Genomic DNA, 22,046 nt, shown 5'->3' with positions numbered 1-22,046 from the left:
CGTAAACGCGTGGGATTTTTTGCGTCATCTTGTTGGTAAGAAGGAAATCTGACACGAGGCGAGAGTATATTATAATTCGCGCGTACAGTTAAACGTGTGTGCATTGTCCGCGAAGCTCGGTCGGAACAGTCGCGCCAACGCCAATTTATAACATTGTAACAACGTTAAGTGGATATATAATTTAATAAAGAATAATAATTATTAGCGGATTATAATTCGAATATTACGCTATCTAACTGCCTGATCAAATGATAGATTTATATTATTCGATATTAATGATTCACACTGTACATATTAAAACAGATATTTGATATGAAACATTTTATCTACATCGAAACAGAGATAAATCATTAATATTAAATAATATAGATATATACATTTAAATATTCATATATTTATATCGCGATTAAATATAAATTCAATGTTACAATGATGGCGCAAGATGGAAAGATGTATATCTCGAATCGTAGATAAAAAAAATGAATTTTTCCTTTCGAGCGAAGTTATCGATTTCTTTAGAAATCAAACGTAATGCAGAAAGATATGATTCCTCTAATCGTTTCTCTTGGAAATAAAATTTCTTCGTTGAAATAATTCATTATCTTTTCATGAATCTGATTAATTATTTCTCGCCTTACGCGTTTCATTTCATTCTCGCTCGGAGAGGAAACGTGTTAATAATTAGGCGCCATTGATCGCGTAGAGCGTTCAAAAATATTTACGGTCGCGCGTTGTCGGTTCGATTAGTTAACATGGAGGATTGAATGGAAGAGAGTATAGAATATAGCCGTCTGCTTAGAAACTTTACAGAGTTTCTATAATTGGCTCTAACCGATTCGAAATCGTGTTCGCGATAAATTTTATATATATAATGCGATGGCGCATTTGTACGAGTATGCACATGGTGGAAATATATAATGAGAGCAGAGCGCAAAAGGGAGACCTGAAACCCTCTCTACGCCCTTAGCATCGATTGTTGGACGGGAACAACGACGGAGAGAAACGTGGAATAAACCTCGAGTAATCGTATGAGTCTTTTCGAGGGGACTTTGCGATTGATCGAATCCTTTTTTTACGCTCTCGACCTTAATCGATCGCGAGCTCTATCGAGGGGCTCCTCGAGGTATCGATGCTAACTCGTACAACGTTTCCAAAATCGGATTTCGACTTATTCTATAAATATATTGCTCGGTGATAATAGGATTTCAATTTTGTTTATCGAGTTATTTATACTTTATTTTATATATCCTTGTTGAATCTCGCGTGGAAAGGATGGAAAAGGATGAAGAAGAAAATTCGTTCGAACGAAACGATTCGAGTGTGGATGCCAGGTTGGAATACTATTTTTCGACTAAAAAAATCAACCCTTTCTAATCTCCATTTCCGGTGACCCTTGGCCTGAAAACACGCGCTTCATTATTCCGACCCAGCATTGCGTGTAATACCGGGAACACTGGACTGGACTGGTTATTTTGCCTCTGCTTTTTATTAAACACGAAATTAAAATTAATCCTCCCAAGTTAATTAAATATTATTACTTTCTTATACTTTTTAAAGAAAAATATTTTATTCGCCTGTTTGGAAAATAAAGCGATAAAATTTTCCTCCGCGTTGAAAAAATAAATATAATAGGAAATAATAAAAATGTTTCGAAGGGAAACAACGGAGTAAAAGTTTTTTTCTTTTTTTAACGCGGAATAAAGCAACGTTCCGGAATCGAAAGTAGAGTTGCTCCAAATGAGCAGCAACCATAACTGTACAAATATCGTCTTGCCCGCGGAAAATTATAGCTTTTCCTTATTTCGTATCGAATAACGACCGTTGCAAAACGATATTTTTCACTTGCGTCTCATTCTTCCGCGATTCATCCGTGAATCCTATATTCTGTGTATATTCTAATCATATGGAGAAAAATTCGATCGTTTATTATATTTAACGATAATTCATCGGGTAATAAAGATTATATTATTGTATCGAGTTTGCTCGCAAGAAAAATGATCGCTCGAAACTAGCCGTATAACTTGCGATTTATGTAATTCGTGGTCTGGAACGCGTTATCGCACGATCTAGCGTTGAAGAACCGCCATATATGCAGCGTATATGTATCGCGAATAGTGATGTCATGCACTCGTGGCTTCCGCATCCGCTCTTCGATAATTATTCGTCGGCTATGTTGGTCGCTAGCCACGCGCGCTGTGTACGTATAGCGTGCTCACTTACTTACCGACACTTTAATCTTTTTCTCCATTCTTTCTTTCTTCCTCTTTCGTATATCGATTCAAGTGTTTTCAAATATTTATCTTCTTTGCCAAGCAAGACTTTTTATTCGCTTCTATCTTTTCGTATCATTAAGGATGAAATTTAAAAATCGATAGAACTTTATATTCGTACAATTTTGAAAGGGTACTCGATGTTGTCTTGGAAGCTGGTTTCACCCTTCTTTTTCCTAATAATTAGCTAACTTCATTATCTTAACGAGAGCAGTTCAAACATGAGGGGAGACTGTACAAATATTTGAATGATTCTTAATTAAAATTATTAGGGGAGAGGGAAAATTTGAATAACTCGATTAATTATATGTAATATGTTGTCGAATAAATTTTATTCGCGAATTGTTTATCCATAAAAGTACAACGTAGAAACAAATATCTTAATAATTACATACCATTTAATTCTTATCTGGAAATTATTTCAAGGTGGCTTATGTAACTTGAATTATATTTCTAACGTAAAAAAAAAAAAAAAAAAGAAAATATACTTTTATGCTAACGAGTATAATAATTATGACCAGATAATTGCACAGATAGTTTTAATTGTTTTCGACGTTGTGCGATTTCGTTTTTGCGCGACGTGAAGAAAAAAAGAAAATAAAAATGGAAAGCCACAACGTCTTCGAATACCTTTAAAATGGAACTTTGATTTTTTCTTCTTTTTTTTCAGGCTTCGATGGATCTGCCTCCGGACAAAGCGAAGCTTTTAAAGCAGTATGACAACGAGAAAAAATGGGACATCATATGCGATCAAGTGAGTCGTCACATCGAGAATCGATCTGATTATTAAAATTTCTTTACTATCGCAAGAGAGAATAATATTTCGCATTTTGTCGTTACGTATCTGTTACACACATTTGACATCCAATTTTTGAATCCTCGTTGAATAATAAATGCCGTTGGCGAAATTGATATCGCGCTGCCGTTTTAACAATGACGTAATCAATCTTTAAGTTGACGAACTTATTGTTAATCAACGCTCTCCGAGATCTTTGCCCGCTTCGTACTCGTTTAATTCCACGTTGGCCAATGAATGCGGGTCCACGACCCTTGCTTCGCGTATCGTCCCACGATCCTCTTTCGTCTTATTTATTTATTTATTTATTTCGATTATCGTTAGATTGGATATTTCGAGGTGGAAAAAATAAGAAAATTACGAAATATCGTTCAAGAGTAATTTGTTTGGATTAATAAAAATAATTGGGAATAAATTTTTAAACGTTGATTTTGAGGAGGAAATTGCATCTCGTTTACGTCTTTTCGAAGTCTGGGTATCGAATTATAATAAAATGTTTAATTTTCGGAAAAGTAAGGGTTTTATTCTATATATAGAGAGCAGACGTTTAATAAGCGAATACGACGTATTGGTCGAGCAGACGCGTGTGTGTGCGTCTGTGCGAGGCTATGCTTAAGTGGGTTTAATCTCGAGTTTAATCGAGGGTGAGCAAAAGTGTCGTCGAACGAGACACCTCTTCTGATCCACGAAGGGCGTGGATTATGATAGGCGAGTTAAACACTTGGTAAATTTATCGTCGATGGAATTTTTTAATAGTCATTCGAACGAATACCATTTAACAAGGATGTGAATTGTAAAATGTTTGTAAATGAAAGAGGTAGAATTTTAAGGAATGCATCTCGAAATAGTTATAAAGGATTTGCGAAAGGTTTTTGCGGTTTAGGTCGACTACTTGCCTCGTTAAACCGAGAGGAGGCGAGCAATAGGGTTGGGACTCGTCTCGAGTGGAAATTACTCCCTTTTCTCGGCACGGTAGAAAACGCAAAATGGATTTCACGACTCGTCTGGATCGAATTTACATTTTCCGTCGCGCGACTGTACATTTTCACGAGAAAAGAATTAAAGGCAATTTTCCCGTATCGTTAACGCAAGGCCAACTTGAATAGATAATAATTAATGACACGTATATTCCAAGCATTAAATTTATCTATCCTAACGAAACATCGAACGAATGCATTAGTTATTTTTGTTGGAAAAAGAAAAGGAGGAAAAATGAAGAGGGTTTCATAGAGCATTACTGAGACGAGCTGTTGCGTAGAATCTGTTCGATGAAACGAGATATTCTTGAGGCGACAGAGTTCGGGGTCATCGATGGCCCGTCTCAATTTTTTAACGGGCCTGTAGGGCATGTGGGTAACACGACACGGATGTAATGCAAGCCGTGCTATTATACGATACAAGAAAGCGGGCTGCAAAAAAGTGCACAGCATCCCTCATTCATCGGCGTGGATGTACACACGTGCGCTCGTTGGATACGATACTTGCAACGGCCTGTAATATATTTTCAAAATACAACGCCTTCTTTCCCCGAATAAACTTTTCGAAAATGTTGAAATCGAGCTCGATTCCAATCTTTTATTCTTGAAACGTTACGTGTTCGAGTATCGAGATATATATATATAAAAATGCCATCAAATTAATATAATTGTCGTAAAACGAAACCAGTTTTATCTCTGACTCATTTACACTTTTATATTTAAATTTTATGTCGTCCTTTGATGGATAATCTTGGAATATTTTTTTTAAAAGTAATATTGCGATTAGGTAAAATAAAACGAAAAAATTTTCAGGAAAGAGTGCAGGCCAAGGATCCACCATCCCATTATCTAGCAAAATTACGTACCTATCTGGATCCGAAAGCTTCGCGAAGCCATCGAGTATGTTGCATTTTATTTACCTTTCTTGTTGTTTATATTTTTCTCGTATTTTTCTCTCTTTTACGTTGCGCCGCGAATCTACTCACGTTTCGGGATCGAGAATCACATTTTGGAAATTAATTTCAAAAAATCGATTGCTATATAAAAAGTACCTTTTTTTAACTAATCTGTGTGTGGTTCTCTTAATTTGATCATATATTGTACTATATATTAGAACGGTACTTGTAATTATTTGTTCGTTTTTTTCAAAATTGTAATTTGTTCCAATAATTGCAAAACGATGATTGGATTCTTGAGGGGTAATAATAAAAATGGATATCCTTAAAAAATATTGAAAAAGAATTGGAAGGATTTTATTGATATAAAAGCTGCGCGTTTGCCGTCCTAATGTATGCGTACTTACGTTCGACATGTGTTTAGTTTTCGTCTGCTAAAAAGATCGTTTATTTTTTGTTCGTTTTTCCAAAAAAATTTGAACGACGGATACTAATGATTATACAGTCGTATCGTTTTCTCACATTCTTCCAGAAGAGGAAAATGGTTGGAGAGTCAACGTCGACTCAAGTATTACGGGATTTGGAAATTTCCTTGCGCACGAATCATATAGAGTAAGCTGTCTTAACGTATATTATGCTTTAACTACGAGTTAATTTCGATTATTAAAATGGCGCGAAAATATCGATTGGATTCGTTCTTCTAATAAATGTACTCTAATTTGATCGGTTCAGGTGGGTAAGGGAGTTCCTAGACGAAGAAAACCAGGGTTTAGACGCCCTTATAGACTACCTCAGCTTCAGATTACTCATGATGAGGCACGAGCAACGCCTGCTGGAATCTCATGCGAGTTCTGAAGAAAAATTGCAAACCGGTAAGAATTTATACGACATCATCTTTATGTCTGTATTAGAAATTAAATTAAATCGGTGAATTGTGAACTATATTTTCAGTTGGTTCCGGGGATACTTCACCCTTGAATAACGGTTGCCTCAGACCGCCACTCCACGAACTTAAAGACAGTCCTGGCGTTAAAAGAAGATCTCGACACGTGGCACGACTGAACATGGGCGAAGCGAAAGATGACATTCATGTTTGCATATTATGCATGCGTGCTATCATGAATAACAAGGTACGGGAATACGTGCGTGATAAACGATATAAAAATTACGACGCAAATTTTTTTTCTTTTATTCCTTTTTTAATAATTATATTTAAAGTTATGAAATATTTTGTGCTCGTTGAAAAATTTCTCTTAAAAATATAACGCGTATCAAGTTTAAATCTTAGATATTTGTATAATTGTATTTCACAGTACGGTTTCAACATGGTCATTCAGCATCGCGAGGCGATCAACTGCATCGCGCTCAGTTTGATGCACAAGAGTTTAAGGTAAAGATATTTCTTCCCCGAGCTTTCGTATAAATTAATTAAATTTCCTTATAGAATTAAAAATATTCTGTTTTCAGAACGAAAGCTCTAGTTTTGGAACTTCTTGCTGCTATCTGTTTGGTAAAGGGTGGCCATGAAATTATTCTCTCCGCGTTCGACAACTTCAAGGAAGTTTGCTCGGAGCGACGACGATTTACTACGCTTATGGCATACTTCACCCAATATGATAGTTTTCACATAGAATTCATGGTTGCCTGTATGCAATTCGTAAATATCGTTGTTCATTCGGTAGAAGATATGAATTTCAGGGTTCATTTGCAATATGAATTTACCAAACTTGGTTTGGACGAGTATCTCGAGAAACTGAGGCATACCGAGAGCGAGGATTTGCAGGTTGGCAGATTTTTTTTTTTAATTATTATTGTCGTGTTAAGTTTAAGCTTCGATTGAAGCCTCGTATACGAAACCTTTATTTAGAAAAGCTTTTGGTATAGAAAGCTTCAAATTTCCATTAAAAAAGGGATAAGTGAAAAGGATATATAAATAAAGATTTGTATTGTATTTGTGTATTGTATTTAAAAGTAAAAGTTTTTGTATTTGTAATTATTAATTTTCTTTATAATTCTATTTTCGCGTAATATATCGGATATTACATAAATATTTTTACGATATTGTATCATTTTTCAATCTCTGAAACAATATTCAGCATTTTATCTTAATTTGACAAATTTTTTTCTAGGTTCAAATCTCTGCGTATCTAGATAACGTATTTGATGTAGCTGCCTTAATGGAAGACAGTGAAACGAAGACTGCTGCATTAGAAAAAGTAGCTGAATTAGAAGATGAACTTGGTCATGTTAGTTAAATTTAAAAATTTCTATCTATTTCTTACGTTAGTTTTTTACTAAACAATTATTTGTTGAACGTTTCAAAAATAGGCACACGATAGGATGACAGAATTAGAAAGAGAATCGCTTGCAAAATTAGCGGAATTAGAGACTGAATTAGGTGCATTAAAAGTAGAATATGCTGATGCTGTAGAAGCTCGTCGATTGGCTGAAGAAGAATTGACTGCTTTGAAAAGGCAAAAACAAGATTCTGCTAGAAGACAAAGCGTTTTAGAAAATAAAATAATCGAATTGGAAACACTTACTGGCACTCTCACGAAGGGTTCATCAAGTATGTTAAAGATTTTTTTGTATCTTAAATAACTTCACAAAATTTTTATCATTTAATATAACGTACATTACTTTGAAATTTAAGCAGCCAATCTTCGAAATGGATGTGCTACGAGTCCTGTTAGTAATTCAGATAATGTTACATGCTCTACGCTTAATTCGACTCCGTCTCCGACATTAGAAGAACCTCCACCGTCCGCTCCAGCGCCACCTCCACCACCTCCACCTCCGTGTCCACCACCACCTCCTATGGCACCTCTTTCTCCGGGAGATCAAAAATTACCGCCACCTGCGCCTATACCTCCACCACCTGCTGGAATGATGCAAGCACCAGATGGAGCAATGACTATTAAACGAAAGGTATGTTTTCCTTTTTCTTTTTTTTATAGAAATTTTTAATATACGTTTATTGGAATAATTAAATGTTATTAAATGTATAAAGCATTATTTGAATAAATAAAAATTTAATACTCCTGTGATTCTTGAATTGCAGGTTCAAACGAAATATAAACTTCCCACGCTTAATTGGATTGCATTGAAACCTAATCAAGTACGAGGTACTATTTTTAATGAACTGGATGATGATCGACTGCACAATTATATAGATTTTTCCGATTTCGAAGAAAGATTTAAAATTGGAATGGGAAGTCATGTTGCTAATGGCAATAATGAAATCGATGGTCTTCAAAGCTTTCCTAGTAAAAGATTTAAGAAGCCAGAAAATGTGTCGCTTTTAGAACATACCAGATTGCGAAATATCGGTATGAAAATTTCAAATTAAATTTTCAAACAAAATTTTAAAGATTTTAAACCAAATAAAAAATTTTATTTTCATATAGCTATATCGCGAAGAAAAATGGAAATGCCAGTAGAAAAAGTTATTATGGCAGTAAATGCTTTGGATTTAAAAGTACTTTCGTTGGAAAATGTAGAATTATTACAACGTATGGTGCCTACAGACCAAGAAGTATGATTTATTCTACAACTTTTATATTTTACAACTTTTGTTCGTTCTATCTATAAAAATAATATAGAGAAATATTGGTAATTATAATAAAATAAAAATTTATCGTATTACAGATAAAAGCATATAGGGAATATATTATAGAAAAGAAAAATGTTAATCTTCTAACTGAAGAAGATAAATTTTTAATGCAACTCGGTAAAGTAGAAAGGATATCAACGAAGTTATCTATTATGAATTATATTGGAAACTTTTTTGACAATTTACATCTTATTACGCCACAAATACATGCTGTGATATCTGCTTCAAGTTCAGTTAAAAGTTCAAAGAAACTACGAGCAGTATTAGAAATTATCCTTGCTTTTGGAAATTATTTAAATAGTAGCAAACGAGGCCCAGCGTACGGGTTTAAACTTCAAAGTTTAGACACATTACTCGATACGAAATCAACGGACAAGAGAATGTGCCTTTTACATTATATTGTAGCAACAATACGAGTCAAGTTTCCAGAATTAATTAATTTCGAATCGGAACTTATGTACATTGATAAAGCTGCGACTGGTACATTGATATATTAATTATTAAATAATTTTTTGTGTAATATTTTTATATCGTATTTCTGAATATTTTCTTTTTTTTATTTTTCTAGTGTCATTGGAAAATATAACTACCGATGTACACGAATTAGAAAAAGGAATGGATCTTGTAAGGAAAGAATTCGAACTTCGTGGTAAAGAAAAACATAATACTGTCTTGCGAGATTTCTTAAATAATTCTGAAGAAAAATTGCGTCGTTTAAAATCTGATGCTCGTGCTGCCGGTGAAGCATTCCGTGAATGCGTTGAATTTTTTGGAGAAAGTCCTAGACAAGCTGATGCTAATACATTCTTCTCTCTTCTTGTTAGATTCGCAAGGGCATTTAAGGTATTGTTATGTATAGATTTATAAAAAAAATTTTTATTCTTAATTAAAAAGTTATAGAAAATAGAACAGCAGAATATTTAATAAAAAAATAATAAAAAATATATTAAAATAATAAGTAAAATATTTTTTACAGGCTGCGGATCAAGAAAATGAACAACGTCGTCGATTAGAAGCTGCTGCTGCAGAAGCTTTAAACGCCTCAGAAGATGTTATTAAACGTAATAAATTAAATCAAAAAAAGCAACAGGTACGATTTATTAATTATCTATTGTTATTTTTTTCTATTATTTATTTCAAAAGATACAGAAAGTGGTATTCTTTATGTTGCACGCTATGCATTTGACAGCTTATAACCTATTTATTTTTTCTAAATTAAAAAAAATATATATATAATATACATTATAAATATGAATGCTTCATATTTTCTCTATTAGTTTCTTAAAATTTTATTTTATCATAAAATTTTACATAAAATTTTATTTAAATCTCTAAATTGAATGTTGACTTAATTTTTTTTATATGTTTTAAAAATGATTAAAAATTGTAATAGTTATATATATAAAATTTTACAAATTAAATAAATATTTATATTTTGAACTAAATATTCTCTCTCTCTCTCTCTCTCTCTCTCTCTCTCTCTCTCTCTCTCTCTCTCTCTCTCTCTCTCTCTCTCAACATCAATATTGCAAAATTTATTTTCATCTTGAATTACTGATATTTTTTATAAATGAATATTAAACATGCATGTGTATATATACTATATACTATATACTATTGAAATATTAACTATTTTAATTTTGTTAAGAAAAATAATAATTTTTTCATAATAATTGTTTTATTAATTGAAAAATAAAGAAAGAGAAGGTATTGAATAAATTTTTTATTTATAAATTACTTATTTACAAATAAATATTTTCTTTTCGAATTCTATATAATGTTAAAACTTGAGATGTTTTTGAAAGTCTTATTTTATATTTGTTTTTTTATTAAAAGCTTCTTATTCAAAGGGAATATATGTCTGCAATGTAAAAAATTAATTTCATATGATTTTTAATATGCTTACGCTTTCTAATTGCTTCTTTATATTATTCTTAACAAGGCATGATTATTCATATTCTAAAAAAAACTTACTTGTGACACTTTATATGTATTTAAAATTTCATTTCTTTCATTTAATCCAATACAATTTAATCTAAAATCGCCCACTATCACAATACAATACTTCTTAATATCCATTTGTCCATAATTAGAACTTTCAAACTAATATATTTTAAGTCAAACAAACAACAAATTTCAAAACAAATTATATATGGAGATACTATTCAACTTTATTCTTTATATATGTATCAATTAAGAAAAAAAGATTATTTTTTGAAAATTTTTGTAAATTACAATGCTCGTGCGAAAATGAATATAAGGCATTTCTTTTTGCTGCATGTTGTGAAATAGCATGATATTTTTCAGGGATTATCAGATGAGCATAATAATTTTAATTATTTCGAAAGTGCTCTTTTAGCATATTTTTCCGTTTTAAGAACAGACATTGATATCTATTAAGATATCTCACGAAAGTCTATTTTTCTTATTTGTTACATATTTATTTGGATTTAAAGTCACCGAAATTTTGCTGTAACACAAACAAGAGTCTGTTACATCGGCATCTTAATGAACTGGAGCTCAGAACGTAACAATATAGAAACAATTCACAACATGTAAGTCTCTCCTTACTCACTTCCTTCTAATGACATACTTTAATCTATCGCATTTGCACATACACTATGCTTATTGTTAAACAACACACATGTAAGTTTAGCTTTTATTAACGTTCGAGATACACATATTGAAATATCATAAAACCACGTTTTTGAGAACAGTTTTTTATATTTTTTAATTAAATATTCAAAATTTTTTTATCTAATTTATTTTAAATTTTCCTTATTTATTTTTATCTATTAAAAGTTATATTTAATTTAATTTCTTTATTTTTTTATCATTATTTTATTTAAATTACTAATATTATTTAGATTATTAAATACAAATTTTATATAAAACAATTAAAATTATAATTAAACGAACAATGTAAAATTATAATTGACTCTTATCTTTTTATATCTTTTTATACTGTTAAAGAACTGTCTTTCAAATTTCGTGGTATGTTTACCCGATTCATATCATTAACAAAAAATTAAAAAATGTATTGGCATGTATTCTAGCTTGCATTGATGTTGCTTGAGAGAGAAATCCTCTGTTATCACTTTCCTATGCTACTGCTAAAAATTTCAGATTAAACGCATATAAATTAATGATGTAACAAAATATTAAATTAGATTTAATATTTGTGGAAGAAATTTAAAAATCCATCATAATTATAAATTTGATTATTAAATGTTTATTAATTTGAAAGATTTTTCTTTTCAGCAATTTAGAATTTTCATAAGAATTATATATTTTTTTAATTATTCTAATCTATTTTATACTCGATTACAGATTTAAATTTAAAAAATAATTTTTAATTATAAAATTTTTTATATAAAAAATTATATATATAAAAAATATGTTTTTAAATATTTTAATGGAAATTATATGTATATGTTTGCATTATTAAAATACAGATATTTTAAAGAACACATCATATAATATAAGAATAAATTTTAAATTAAATATAAATATTAATATATTAATATATATATTAATTAAATAAATAGTATGTTTTTTGAAGTATGATTATTGAACAAAAATTTTTAGATATAAAATTATTTAAGATATAATAAAGACATTGGACAATTACAGAAAAAGGAGACTTAATATATAATATATAAATGTTTTAAACATAAAACAATTCATCTTTTTTCTTTTAATGGAATATATTATTAATCAACAAAAACCTAATGAATAATTGCTAATTTGATATAGGATGCTGTGATAAATGAATTGAAAAATAAAACAAGACTGGTTCAGGAGAAGAAATTGCTGCAGCAGGATGAAGTTTATAATGGTGCTCTAGAAGATATTCTTCTTGGGCTTAGATCGGAACCATACCGACGAGCAGATGCAGTTAGACGCAGCCAACGCAGACGTATTGATAATCATAGACTCTCTCGTACTGCCGAAGAACTAGAACTCTAAATTATGTTTCTATTCATTTTTTTTTTATTTTAAAAGGAAAAGCAGTTTTGTTTATTTATTTATTTTTCTTGAAGGAATAAATTTTACTGCATTTTTCGCGTTAGTGTACGCAATATTCTCACGTAAAACTCTTTCAGAAAGAAATATTTTTTGTTTACTAATTCAATATTTATAATTTTATATATTAAAGTTAAAACACAATGTGACTTGAACGTCGAAAAAACGTTCATATATCACAATGTTTAAAAAATTATATTTAAGATAATTCATATTCAAAAATTGGAAATTTTATGTGATGATAAATTACTGTAAATTATTAAAAATGAAAGAGTCGTGTATTGAGCCAAATTTATAAATAATGGATATACAATAATATTCTGTTAATATTAAAAAGAAAATTACAAAATCTCTTACTGATTTTTTACTGAAATGATGATTTATCGTCTGTTTGTTTTAAGTAGCAATATTTGTTTTCCTTAAATATGTATTCATAAAATTTTTTTCTTTTTAGGAATAATTAGAAGACATTATGGCAATATTAACAGGACATTATTGTAGCACGATAGAAATATAGATATGATAATTTAAAACAAATATTAAATTGGATTAAATTTTTACATATAAGTCATTTATACGGTGCTATAAATTCAAGGTATAATATCAAGATTCAAACCAAAATTAAATTTAAAATATCAATTGTTTTCACACTATTAACAAACAGTAGCAATGCATTAATATTCTTCTGTTTGTGAATACGTATTTTTTGTGTTGTACAAATTTAGTAAACGTAACTATGAGATACGTTATAAAAATATTATAGTGAATTAAGAAATGCGTTTGTGTGCACAAATTGTATGATTATTTTTTCATTGTTTTTTTTTTTACAAATATTATTTCTAACTAATTAAAAAAAAATTGTTTCCATTTAATTAATTATTGTTGATTGTTATATACATTTGAAATATTTATAATTCCAATTTAATTCATATATGTTAGCTGTTTATTTGAAAGAGTTTTTAAGAAAATAAGAAGATAAAAGAAAAAATGATATAGATTCAATGATAGTAATAATGTCAATATAAATTCATATAAAAAATTTAAGTGTACTTTTGAATATTTTTTAAGATTTTTGGCAAGGTATAGTTTCCAATTAAACTAGAACATTCCATGGATGAAAAGATCCAAAAAATTTTATTTAAGTTTCCAAGAATAACAACTATTTTGAGATAATTATGAAAATAATACATTTAGAAATTTTTTAAATTCCAAAATATAAATATTACAATATATTTTTCTTAAAGTCTGAAGGTCAATTCTTTGATCATTAAAAACATAAGTAGCAAGCGCGCACAATAATGGTTTATACATATGTGTGTATATATATATATATATACACACACATATATATATATACATATATTCTGAGAAAATATTTTATTCTATTATGCATAATATCTACAAGTAAAACGACTTGTCACATTCCGCCAAAATCCCAAAATGCGCTCAATATTACAAATAAATACTTAGTATCGTTTAATACAATCGTTTTTACTATAATGCATTTATAATTTCATACATATAATGATGTATGAAAAACAATTAAATAACATAAGAATAATTAAAAATATAAATTGAACATTTAGTTAATAATATATATAATATGTTTATTAATACAATTAAAATTTTTAAAAATTAAAATATTGAAAATCTGGTATGATCATTATATGTTAATATTAATGTAAATTCTTAACTATAATGAAATTATATTTAATAATGCGTTATAGTTGATTCGACTGTAGAAGCGATTTTTCACTTTGTATTATTGCCATGCAATACAGAAGCAAAATAGATATAAAACTAACTAGTTATGTAATTTATTTTTCGAATTGATATTTCGATGTATTTGATACAAAATTTTGGTAAAAATTATATAGAAATTTTCTATGCCCCTTCGTTTGGGTGATTACATATCTCAAGTTTTTTGAAAAATATATAATTATATTTTCACTTTTGTACGTTTTTGATATTATATATTATCAATGAAACATATATGTAAATATTATTGTAATATATGAAGTATGCTAATAGTTATAAAGAAATGTAATTTAAATCTAATAGTTATAAAGAAATATAATTAATAAGTAAATTTCCAATGTGATGTTTAAATAAGTGTAACATTTATATATTATAAATATCATAATGTATCATTTATTATGCTAAATTACAAAGAAAATTTCAAACATTTGCAATAAGAAAAATTTATCTTATATATTTTTTTGCAAAAATGTAAATACTGTGCATTTTACTAAATAAGTTATACGAAATAGGTATATGCATTGTGCTTTACTTTGTATAAAATTTATATTACAAATAAATATACCAATGTATTATATAAATACGCGTATGTATATATAGATATAATTTTTTTTCATATTTATGTGCCATTTTGCTTAATTAATACTACATAAAATTTTTATTTGTAAAAAACATTATAATTTTATTAATACTAAAATATTAAAATAATTTAAACAATGTCAAGAAAGAAATAATAACAAGGTGTGAAAAATTCATTAAATAAAATAAACATTCTCTGAAGTTTTATTTATTGTTTATATTAATAGACTACATTATTACAATATTTTATGTAAAATATGTTTATATACAAATATACAATATACAAAAGGCACAATATATCTACATTCTTTAGATCATGTACAAAAAATACAAATAAAATTTTACTATACAAGTAATTATCAATAACAATAAAACAGTTCCATTATCGTTCATTATAAAGTAAAAATAAGATTTTAATTTTTCAGAAATATTGCGCTTCGTATATAAAGTATTCAAATATCTTCAGCAAATATTTTGCAACATATATGTTTGTTTTTATCAATTTATTAAAAATTGTTCTATTTTAATCAACATTTATGATATACATCTGCAATTTTTATTCAAATAAACTTTTTATCTATAATGAGAATTTATGCATACCATTCCTTTATAAATCATCATAGTTGAAAATGCGATTAAATGTTATTAACTAATTTTTTTTTTGAACGTAATTTCTAATAATGAACATTTTAATAATTTCCATTAGATTGCAAATATTTTTGCGTATTATTATGAATAATATTATGAATAATTCAATTAAGAAGATAAATATGTAAACAAATAATTTCATAAAGATATAATAAACTACACACAAAGCTATTTTATAATTTCTTGTCGTTGTAATTATTATTTATTGTACCAATGCATTTTCATGATTTGAGAATGTAGGTATGCATGTAAAAGTACCTAATGTAAATGTAATTACAAATCATAATAGATTGTTCTATACACGCGCGCACGTGTAAAATATTATTGTGTTATCATTAACAATATAAAAATTATAGAAAATGTAAATTTCATTTTTTTCATATAAATTGAAATGTATAAAATTAATTCATTTGAATAGATTAAAATAATATCTCTGCATTTCTAAGATGATAATGATTATAAAAATCATTTTCTATTTAATTCTTACGAAATTCTATCACAAAGTTAATTATTATATTTTTCTCAGTCCGCATTATGTTTTATTAAACATGTCACATGTATAATTTGCGGTATTTTGTCATTTTTTTTATTACTATACAACAAGTTAGAAGAAAACTTGCATGATACATAAATGCAAAATAATTGATGTAAAATACAAAATTTGTCATTAATATTTTTTTTATATTTCAAATGAATTTATAAAGAAACATATCGAAGTTTTTATTATTTAATTAAATATATATCATTACAAAATTGTACATATTATAAGAAGTTCAAGTATCATGAAAATTTTCTATAAAATTTTATATATTATAATTATACAGATTCACAGATAAATTTTTAATTGATGAAGTATCAAGAGTATATTCTTCTATAAAATATTTCTATAAATAATTGCTCTCAATGAATATCAATTGATAAGTTCTACATACAAAGAGACATTTAAATTGTATAAAACCATATTTTAAATTTGTTAAAACAATGCTCTTTTGTAATCGAGCAATAATTATATTTCTATATTATAAAAATGTAATATAATTTAAAAATACTCTAATATTAATTAAAAAACCTGATTATCTTTATAGGAATGTAAAATTGTTAGTTACGAAAATATACCAATCAAATTTTACATTAACTTTCATAATACAAATTATACAATAATTTCATTTCTTAATAATTTGTATTGCTATATTATATCTAAATTCTTTCTTTTTTTTTTATATATATATACAAACATAACAAAATATTAATTTCGATTTTATTAACTTCAGAAATAAATGATTCATAATATAATCTTCTTAATATCTTGAACTTCCAGTTTTTTTTTTTATAAAACATAATCAAAACAAAGATTTTATGTAATAAAAGAAAAATATGAAATAATTGTATACATATGTATATGTATGTTTTTAAAAATGGATATATAAAGTTAGATGTTATTAAACTAGTGGAAATAAATTATATAGACATTAATTAGTTTTAAAACTCTTTGGTTTCACTATAATAATTATTACATAAAATCCTTGGTTATAGTACTGCTTGTAATTGTTTTTCCAATTGAAAAAGTTATTCTCTATTATTAGAAATATTTTAATTATCTAATTTTTATAATGGAACATTTTAATCAATTGTTTATCTTCATTTTTGGTTTAATTTTTTTCTAATTATTTTAAATAATGCTAATACAATGTCACATTATAAAATATATAGAAACAAGTATTTGTTTTTACAAAAAAAAAAAAAAATGATATGGTATTAAGCCATATGTTTTATAAACTTATTAAGTATAATTCTTGAAATTTGTCATCCAATTAAAAAATCAATTTTATTTCAATCTTTTATACATGAAAAATAATACTGATTAGAATAATTTTTTCTTGAAAAGAAAATATTGATTATCATCACTATTAGAACCAAAGAAGAAGAGAACAAAATATTGCTTAATTATTCAACGAGAACTAAAACATCAATTATTATGATTTTTCTGTGTAAAATTTGTACACAATTTATTATAGAAAATACTGAAAGTTTACAATACAAATTGAAAAATTTATACAAAAATGTAATGAACGAATAGAACTATATTAATATATATGATTGCTCTTTGTTTTTTTTTCAATTTATAATAACAGAACAAAACTTTAATTTCGGAAAATACAAGATAAAAAATCAAAAATATAAAAGTACAAAAAATTATTGAAATGTTAGAATACTGTATATAATTTTTTAATCAAATTAAGAAAAAAAAATATATAAAAATATTAACAAATTTTGCAAACAGTAATTTGAACACAAACTGGTTAGTTTCATTTGGTTTATATGGCTTGGATCTAGTATTTGGTTTTCTTGTTATTAATGTTCAGTGTTAACAAAGATATATTTTCAAAGATAGATTAATTAATAATTAATTAATAATTAATCCTAAGTATATAATAAATTATTTTTATGTTTATAAATACTGGTTACTTAACCAGTATTAGTATTATATGATTTAATATAAAAAAGAAGCACTGGATTAAATATCTGTACAAAATAGAAAAATCTTAGCTAAACTATTAGCAAACTGATCTTTTTTTATACAAACATGTAAAACCATTATTATCGACAATGTATAGAATACAAGATACTATGTACAATAAATTGTATATAATAGTCTTCTTACAACCCTTTAGTAATCAATATTCATCAAAAAGATGGAAATATATTATCAATATTTATATGTATATGTATATATATATATATATAATGTATAGAACATTAAAAAATTTTCGATACATGTTTTCATTAGGCAGTTTTTACTTTTCCTGTTGTATAAAACTATTACGAAACTATACGAAACTGTTTAATTTGCCGTTATAAACGGAGATAACTATAAGATTTACATTAATACAATATATATATATAGTATATATTGTCTTACTTGTCTTACCAGAATATTCTTTCGTAATCGACACTTTAATACTTCTTTGATTACAATTTCACTTCACTATGTATCAAACACTAAATGTTGAATGTATATCTTTGAATCAAAAGTCATTTCACTTTTTTTATATACATTTATCATTATTGGAGCATTAATGATTCCAAATTTCTATGTAAAATTGTGTCTTTAACAGCATTAAATACAACTTTTATGTTTTCTGTATCCACAGCAGTGGTAAAGTGGTGAAAAAGTGGTTTTCTTGGATCCCTTTTAACCGATATAAACATTTCAAGTATAAAATTCTGCACATCCTTCATGGAATGTGAATCTCCTGTGAATTGTGGAAAGTACCAACGAACATTTGTATCAGATGATCTTACTTTTTTGTCTAACAAATCAGTTTTATTTAAAAATAGAATGATAGATACTCCACAAAATATCATATTATTTACTATTGTATCAAATATATTTCTTGATTCTTCCAGTCGATTAGTTCTTCTATAACATTAATAAATATATATTATATAATGATTTGATTTTTTTGTCATTCTCATTCTTTAATAAATATATTTCAATTAAACATACCTATCTTCTAACAACACTTGATCAAATTCAGATGATGAAACAAGGAAAAGTATAGAAGTAACACAATCAAAACATTGATACCACTTCTGTCTTTGAGATCGTTGTCCTCCAACATCAACAAACAGAAATGGAATATTATTAATTTGTATGACAAATTCTGAAATTCCTTTAGTAGCTTTTCTACAATGTAAAATATCTTGATGGGTAGGTACATAATCCTACAAAAAATTACCAATATTTATAATAAATAAACCATTTATATAATAATTTAATAAATTTAAAAAAAAATTAAATAATAAGATTAAATAACATTACCACTCTTGCAATTCTGTCAAGATTATCCAAGAAATATTGAACTGAATCACTCTGTAAAAAAAATATTCTTTTTATAGTAATAAATAATATAATAAAATATAAAAACAATTTTTTATAATTTCATCATTTTTTATTTAATGAATTTGAATTTATATATTTTATTATTATATATCGTAATAAATATTAAAATAACTATTATCATATCATAAAAAAATATTTATTAGTTATCAAAAAAATATATCTTACTAATTGAAATTCTCTTCTCCTATCAAAAGCTTTCTTGATTGATGCATCTTTCCACAAACTTTGTAAAGCTGGTACATAATGGAGAAATAATCTAGCATCTAATACCATAGTATTTTCAAATTTCAATAATTGATAACCAATATCATAATTTTTAGCATTTTCCCAAGGAATATTTAATTTATCACGAGCATCTACTAATACCTTCATTCCTTTAATTATATTTTGATAAATTACATGTTGATATTCTTTAATTAATTCAGGCTGAAACAAATGATTATAATAAATATTAAATTTAAATAAAAATAATCTAAAAAAGATTATATTTTCAAGCCTATCTTTTATAAATAATTATTTTCATTTCATACACTATAATAATAATTAGGTTCAATGATTACAATTGCTATAAATAATAAAATAAACAAAATGATATGAAACTTAATAATCTGTACTTATTAAATATTTCTTTCAAATGATTATTGAAAAAAATTTAATAAATTAAATTTTAATATTTGTAAATAAATTTATAATTATCGAATAATATAAATAAATAAATAGGAATATAAATTTATTAGATATCTTTATTAATGAAAACATGAATAATACAAAATAACTAAATCTTCACAGTCAATAATTAGATTTTAAAGAAAAATATAAATGATATTTATTTATATTTTAAATTTAATTTCTCATACTCTATATCTAAATTATATATTTTAACAAATAACATTTTATAATTATAGATATTTAAATAACTATGATAACATTGAAAGAAATTTTGTTTTTTTTTTATAAATAAATTATATATAATCCAATGTAAAAAGGTTAAAGAAACGAATGAAAATATATAGTCTGATATTTTAGGAAAAAATGAAACTGGAAACGAAATTGCCTTGCATCGAAATCAAGAATGTCTTACCTCGAATTTAATTCCGTGAATAATTCGCATCTGTTTGAGGAATGTTGATTTTCCGCTCTCGCCTGCCCCGAGGAGCAGCAGCTTAACTTGTCGTCGAAAAGTTTGACGATCCTTCTCCAGCATTCGATCGATTTCTTGACTTTTGTAACGCTGCTCAATCTCCTCGGGGCTGAACTTGAACCGTAGGCAACAAGTACACGACCACGTTAAGGATCCCGCCATCTTGCTACCCTGCTACCCTCCTCTTCCTTCCTTCCGGCGTTTCTTCCGTGTCAGGCTGTCCTTCCGAAGGAATATATCCTTGATTGTCCAAACACCACACATACACACGCAAGACGCAGACCCGTACACGAGTCTGTATTCGGGAAGAAGTATCGTAATGTAATGTGCGTATTAAACGAGCCACCCGTGAACAACCTGTTCGTAATTGCACGGGATCGGCGCACGTCGCGATTCAGAACCGCATTTTTCACCTAGGCGTAGCCGGGGAACGCAACCACCAAATCAACGTCAATACACCTCGTTGTTCAACTCCACACGATACTCCACACCTACCGTTAATCGCGAGACTCACGCCGCTGGCTGCCTACGACCGTCTCTGGTTCCTTGCGGATTGAACATGATTAAATAATCGTTCTAATTACCGAGTAAAAGAGCTAACTGGCGTATCATTCTCATCGCGCTTTATTCTTGACTGCGAGGCGACCCTTGTCACCTTTCATGTAAACTTTCTTTTTTATTAATAATTATATCACCATATACACACACTTGTATTCTTTAATATCAAGACAAATGTGCAAGGGTTCACCTATGCCAAACTACATAATAATAATGCGGGGGAAGAAATATGCGAAACAGCGAACGGGAAAATGTACTCCCCACCACGACATATTTGTTGTGAGAGAGAGATACTGCCTCACACATACACATATACAATACACACACGGTTTCTGACACCGACCGAAAGCACACCTCCCGGTTCGACCGCGTGATCGGTTTTGCGCGCTGTCATTCGTCGGAAGGCTTTTCTTTTTTTCTTTATTCTTGTCGATACTGTAATGCACTACGATGACGATTCTTCTTGAACATCGTGCGTCAAGGAGTACACAGTTTTGGTTATGTGATGGACAAGAAAGTACTCATTTTTTTCATTTGTCCTTACTATCGTCAGTTGACAAATCTTTTTATCTTGTATTACTAAGTTTTATCTTCAATTACTGTAAGCCGGTTTTTCAATAATATAGAAAATGATAATAGGTGATAGATTGATGAATACGATAAATATCGATAAACTACTAACCAATCCCAGCAATTTATGTTTGAGCACAGATGAGATATAGAATAGATTTAATATTTAACAAGACTTTGTGTCCTATGTTCTGAAATACCGATCGTGTAAAAAATCAGAGTATTTGGTATGTCCTTTACGATTTAGTGCATAAATATAAAAATTATATTTAATAAATAATAAAATCACAAAATTGATAAAGTCTTTAAA

The 22,046-nt window shown here is 27.7% G+C and overlaps 2 protein-coding genes across 6 annotated transcripts in view; one reads left to right on the top strand and one right to left on the bottom strand.

Annotated features, from left to right (window-relative positions):
* The window catches only part of LOC108001102 (formin-like protein), a 26,587-nt gene extending 11,465 nt beyond the window's left edge, over nucleotides 1-15,122 (top strand). The window contains exons 2-18 of one of the 5 annotated variants that reach the window (XM_028668330.2): nucleotides 2,941-3,024; nucleotides 4,857-4,943; nucleotides 5,445-5,551; nucleotides 5,672-5,811; nucleotides 5,891-6,069; nucleotides 6,253-6,329; nucleotides 6,407-6,722; nucleotides 7,069-7,185; nucleotides 7,268-7,508; nucleotides 7,593-7,867; nucleotides 8,001-8,268; nucleotides 8,347-8,474; nucleotides 8,588-9,032; nucleotides 9,121-9,395; nucleotides 9,529-9,642; nucleotides 11,009-11,107; nucleotides 12,309-12,451. In XM_028668330.2, coding sequence (XP_028524131.2) covers nucleotides 2,941-3,024; nucleotides 4,857-4,943; nucleotides 5,445-5,551; nucleotides 5,672-5,811; nucleotides 5,891-6,069; nucleotides 6,253-6,329; nucleotides 6,407-6,722; nucleotides 7,069-7,185; nucleotides 7,268-7,508; nucleotides 7,593-7,867; nucleotides 8,001-8,268; nucleotides 8,347-8,474; nucleotides 8,588-9,032; nucleotides 9,121-9,395; nucleotides 9,529-9,642; nucleotides 11,009-11,083 — 2,928 coding nt within the window. In that variant the 3' untranslated portion in view covers nucleotides 11,084-11,107; nucleotides 12,309-12,451. Of the gene's footprint in view, nucleotides 1-2,940; nucleotides 3,025-4,856; nucleotides 4,944-5,444; nucleotides 5,552-5,671; nucleotides 5,812-5,890; nucleotides 6,070-6,252; nucleotides 6,330-6,406; nucleotides 6,723-7,068; nucleotides 7,186-7,267; nucleotides 7,509-7,592; nucleotides 7,868-8,000; nucleotides 8,269-8,346; nucleotides 8,475-8,587; nucleotides 9,033-9,120; nucleotides 9,396-9,528; nucleotides 9,643-11,008; nucleotides 11,108-12,308 lie in introns of all 5 variants that reach the window. The other 4 variants (XM_062073143.1, XM_017061960.3, XM_017061959.3 and 1 more) reach the window with 4 other exon arrangements.
* Nucleotides 15,108-22,046, bottom strand: LOC108001125 (guanine nucleotide-binding protein subunit alpha homolog). Its single transcript, XM_017061987.3, has 5 exons — nucleotides 20,549-22,046; nucleotides 19,633-19,893; nucleotides 19,387-19,437; nucleotides 19,072-19,289; nucleotides 15,108-18,984 (listed from the first exon to the last, which is right to left on the bottom strand). The coding sequence occupies exons 1-5, from the start codon at nucleotides 20,768-20,770 to the stop codon at nucleotides 18,627-18,629; spliced, it is 1,110 nt and encodes a 369-aa protein (XP_016917476.1). The 5' UTR covers nucleotides 20,771-22,046; the 3' UTR covers nucleotides 15,108-18,626.

This window comes from Apis cerana, linkage group LG3 (assembly GCF_029169275.1).
Source record: "Apis cerana isolate GH-2021 linkage group LG3, AcerK_1.0, whole genome shotgun sequence".
Taxonomy (NCBI): Eukaryota; Metazoa; Arthropoda; class Insecta; order Hymenoptera; family Apidae; genus Apis; species Apis cerana.
This window is presented reverse-complemented; position numbering and strand designations above follow the sequence as displayed.

Coding starts and splice junctions, on each gene's coding strand:
- LOC108001125 (XM_017061987.3), bottom strand. CDS start 20,770: ATGGCGGGATCCTTAACGTGGTCGTGTACTTGTTGCCTACGGTTCAAG. Junction 19,894..20,548: donor TTCACGGAATTAAATTCGAG/GTAAGACATTCT, acceptor CATTTGTTTCAG/CCTGAATTAATTAAAGAATA. Junction 19,290..19,386: donor TTGACAGAATTGCAAGAGTG/GTAATGTTATTT, acceptor AATTTTTTGTAG/GATTATGTACCTACCCATCA.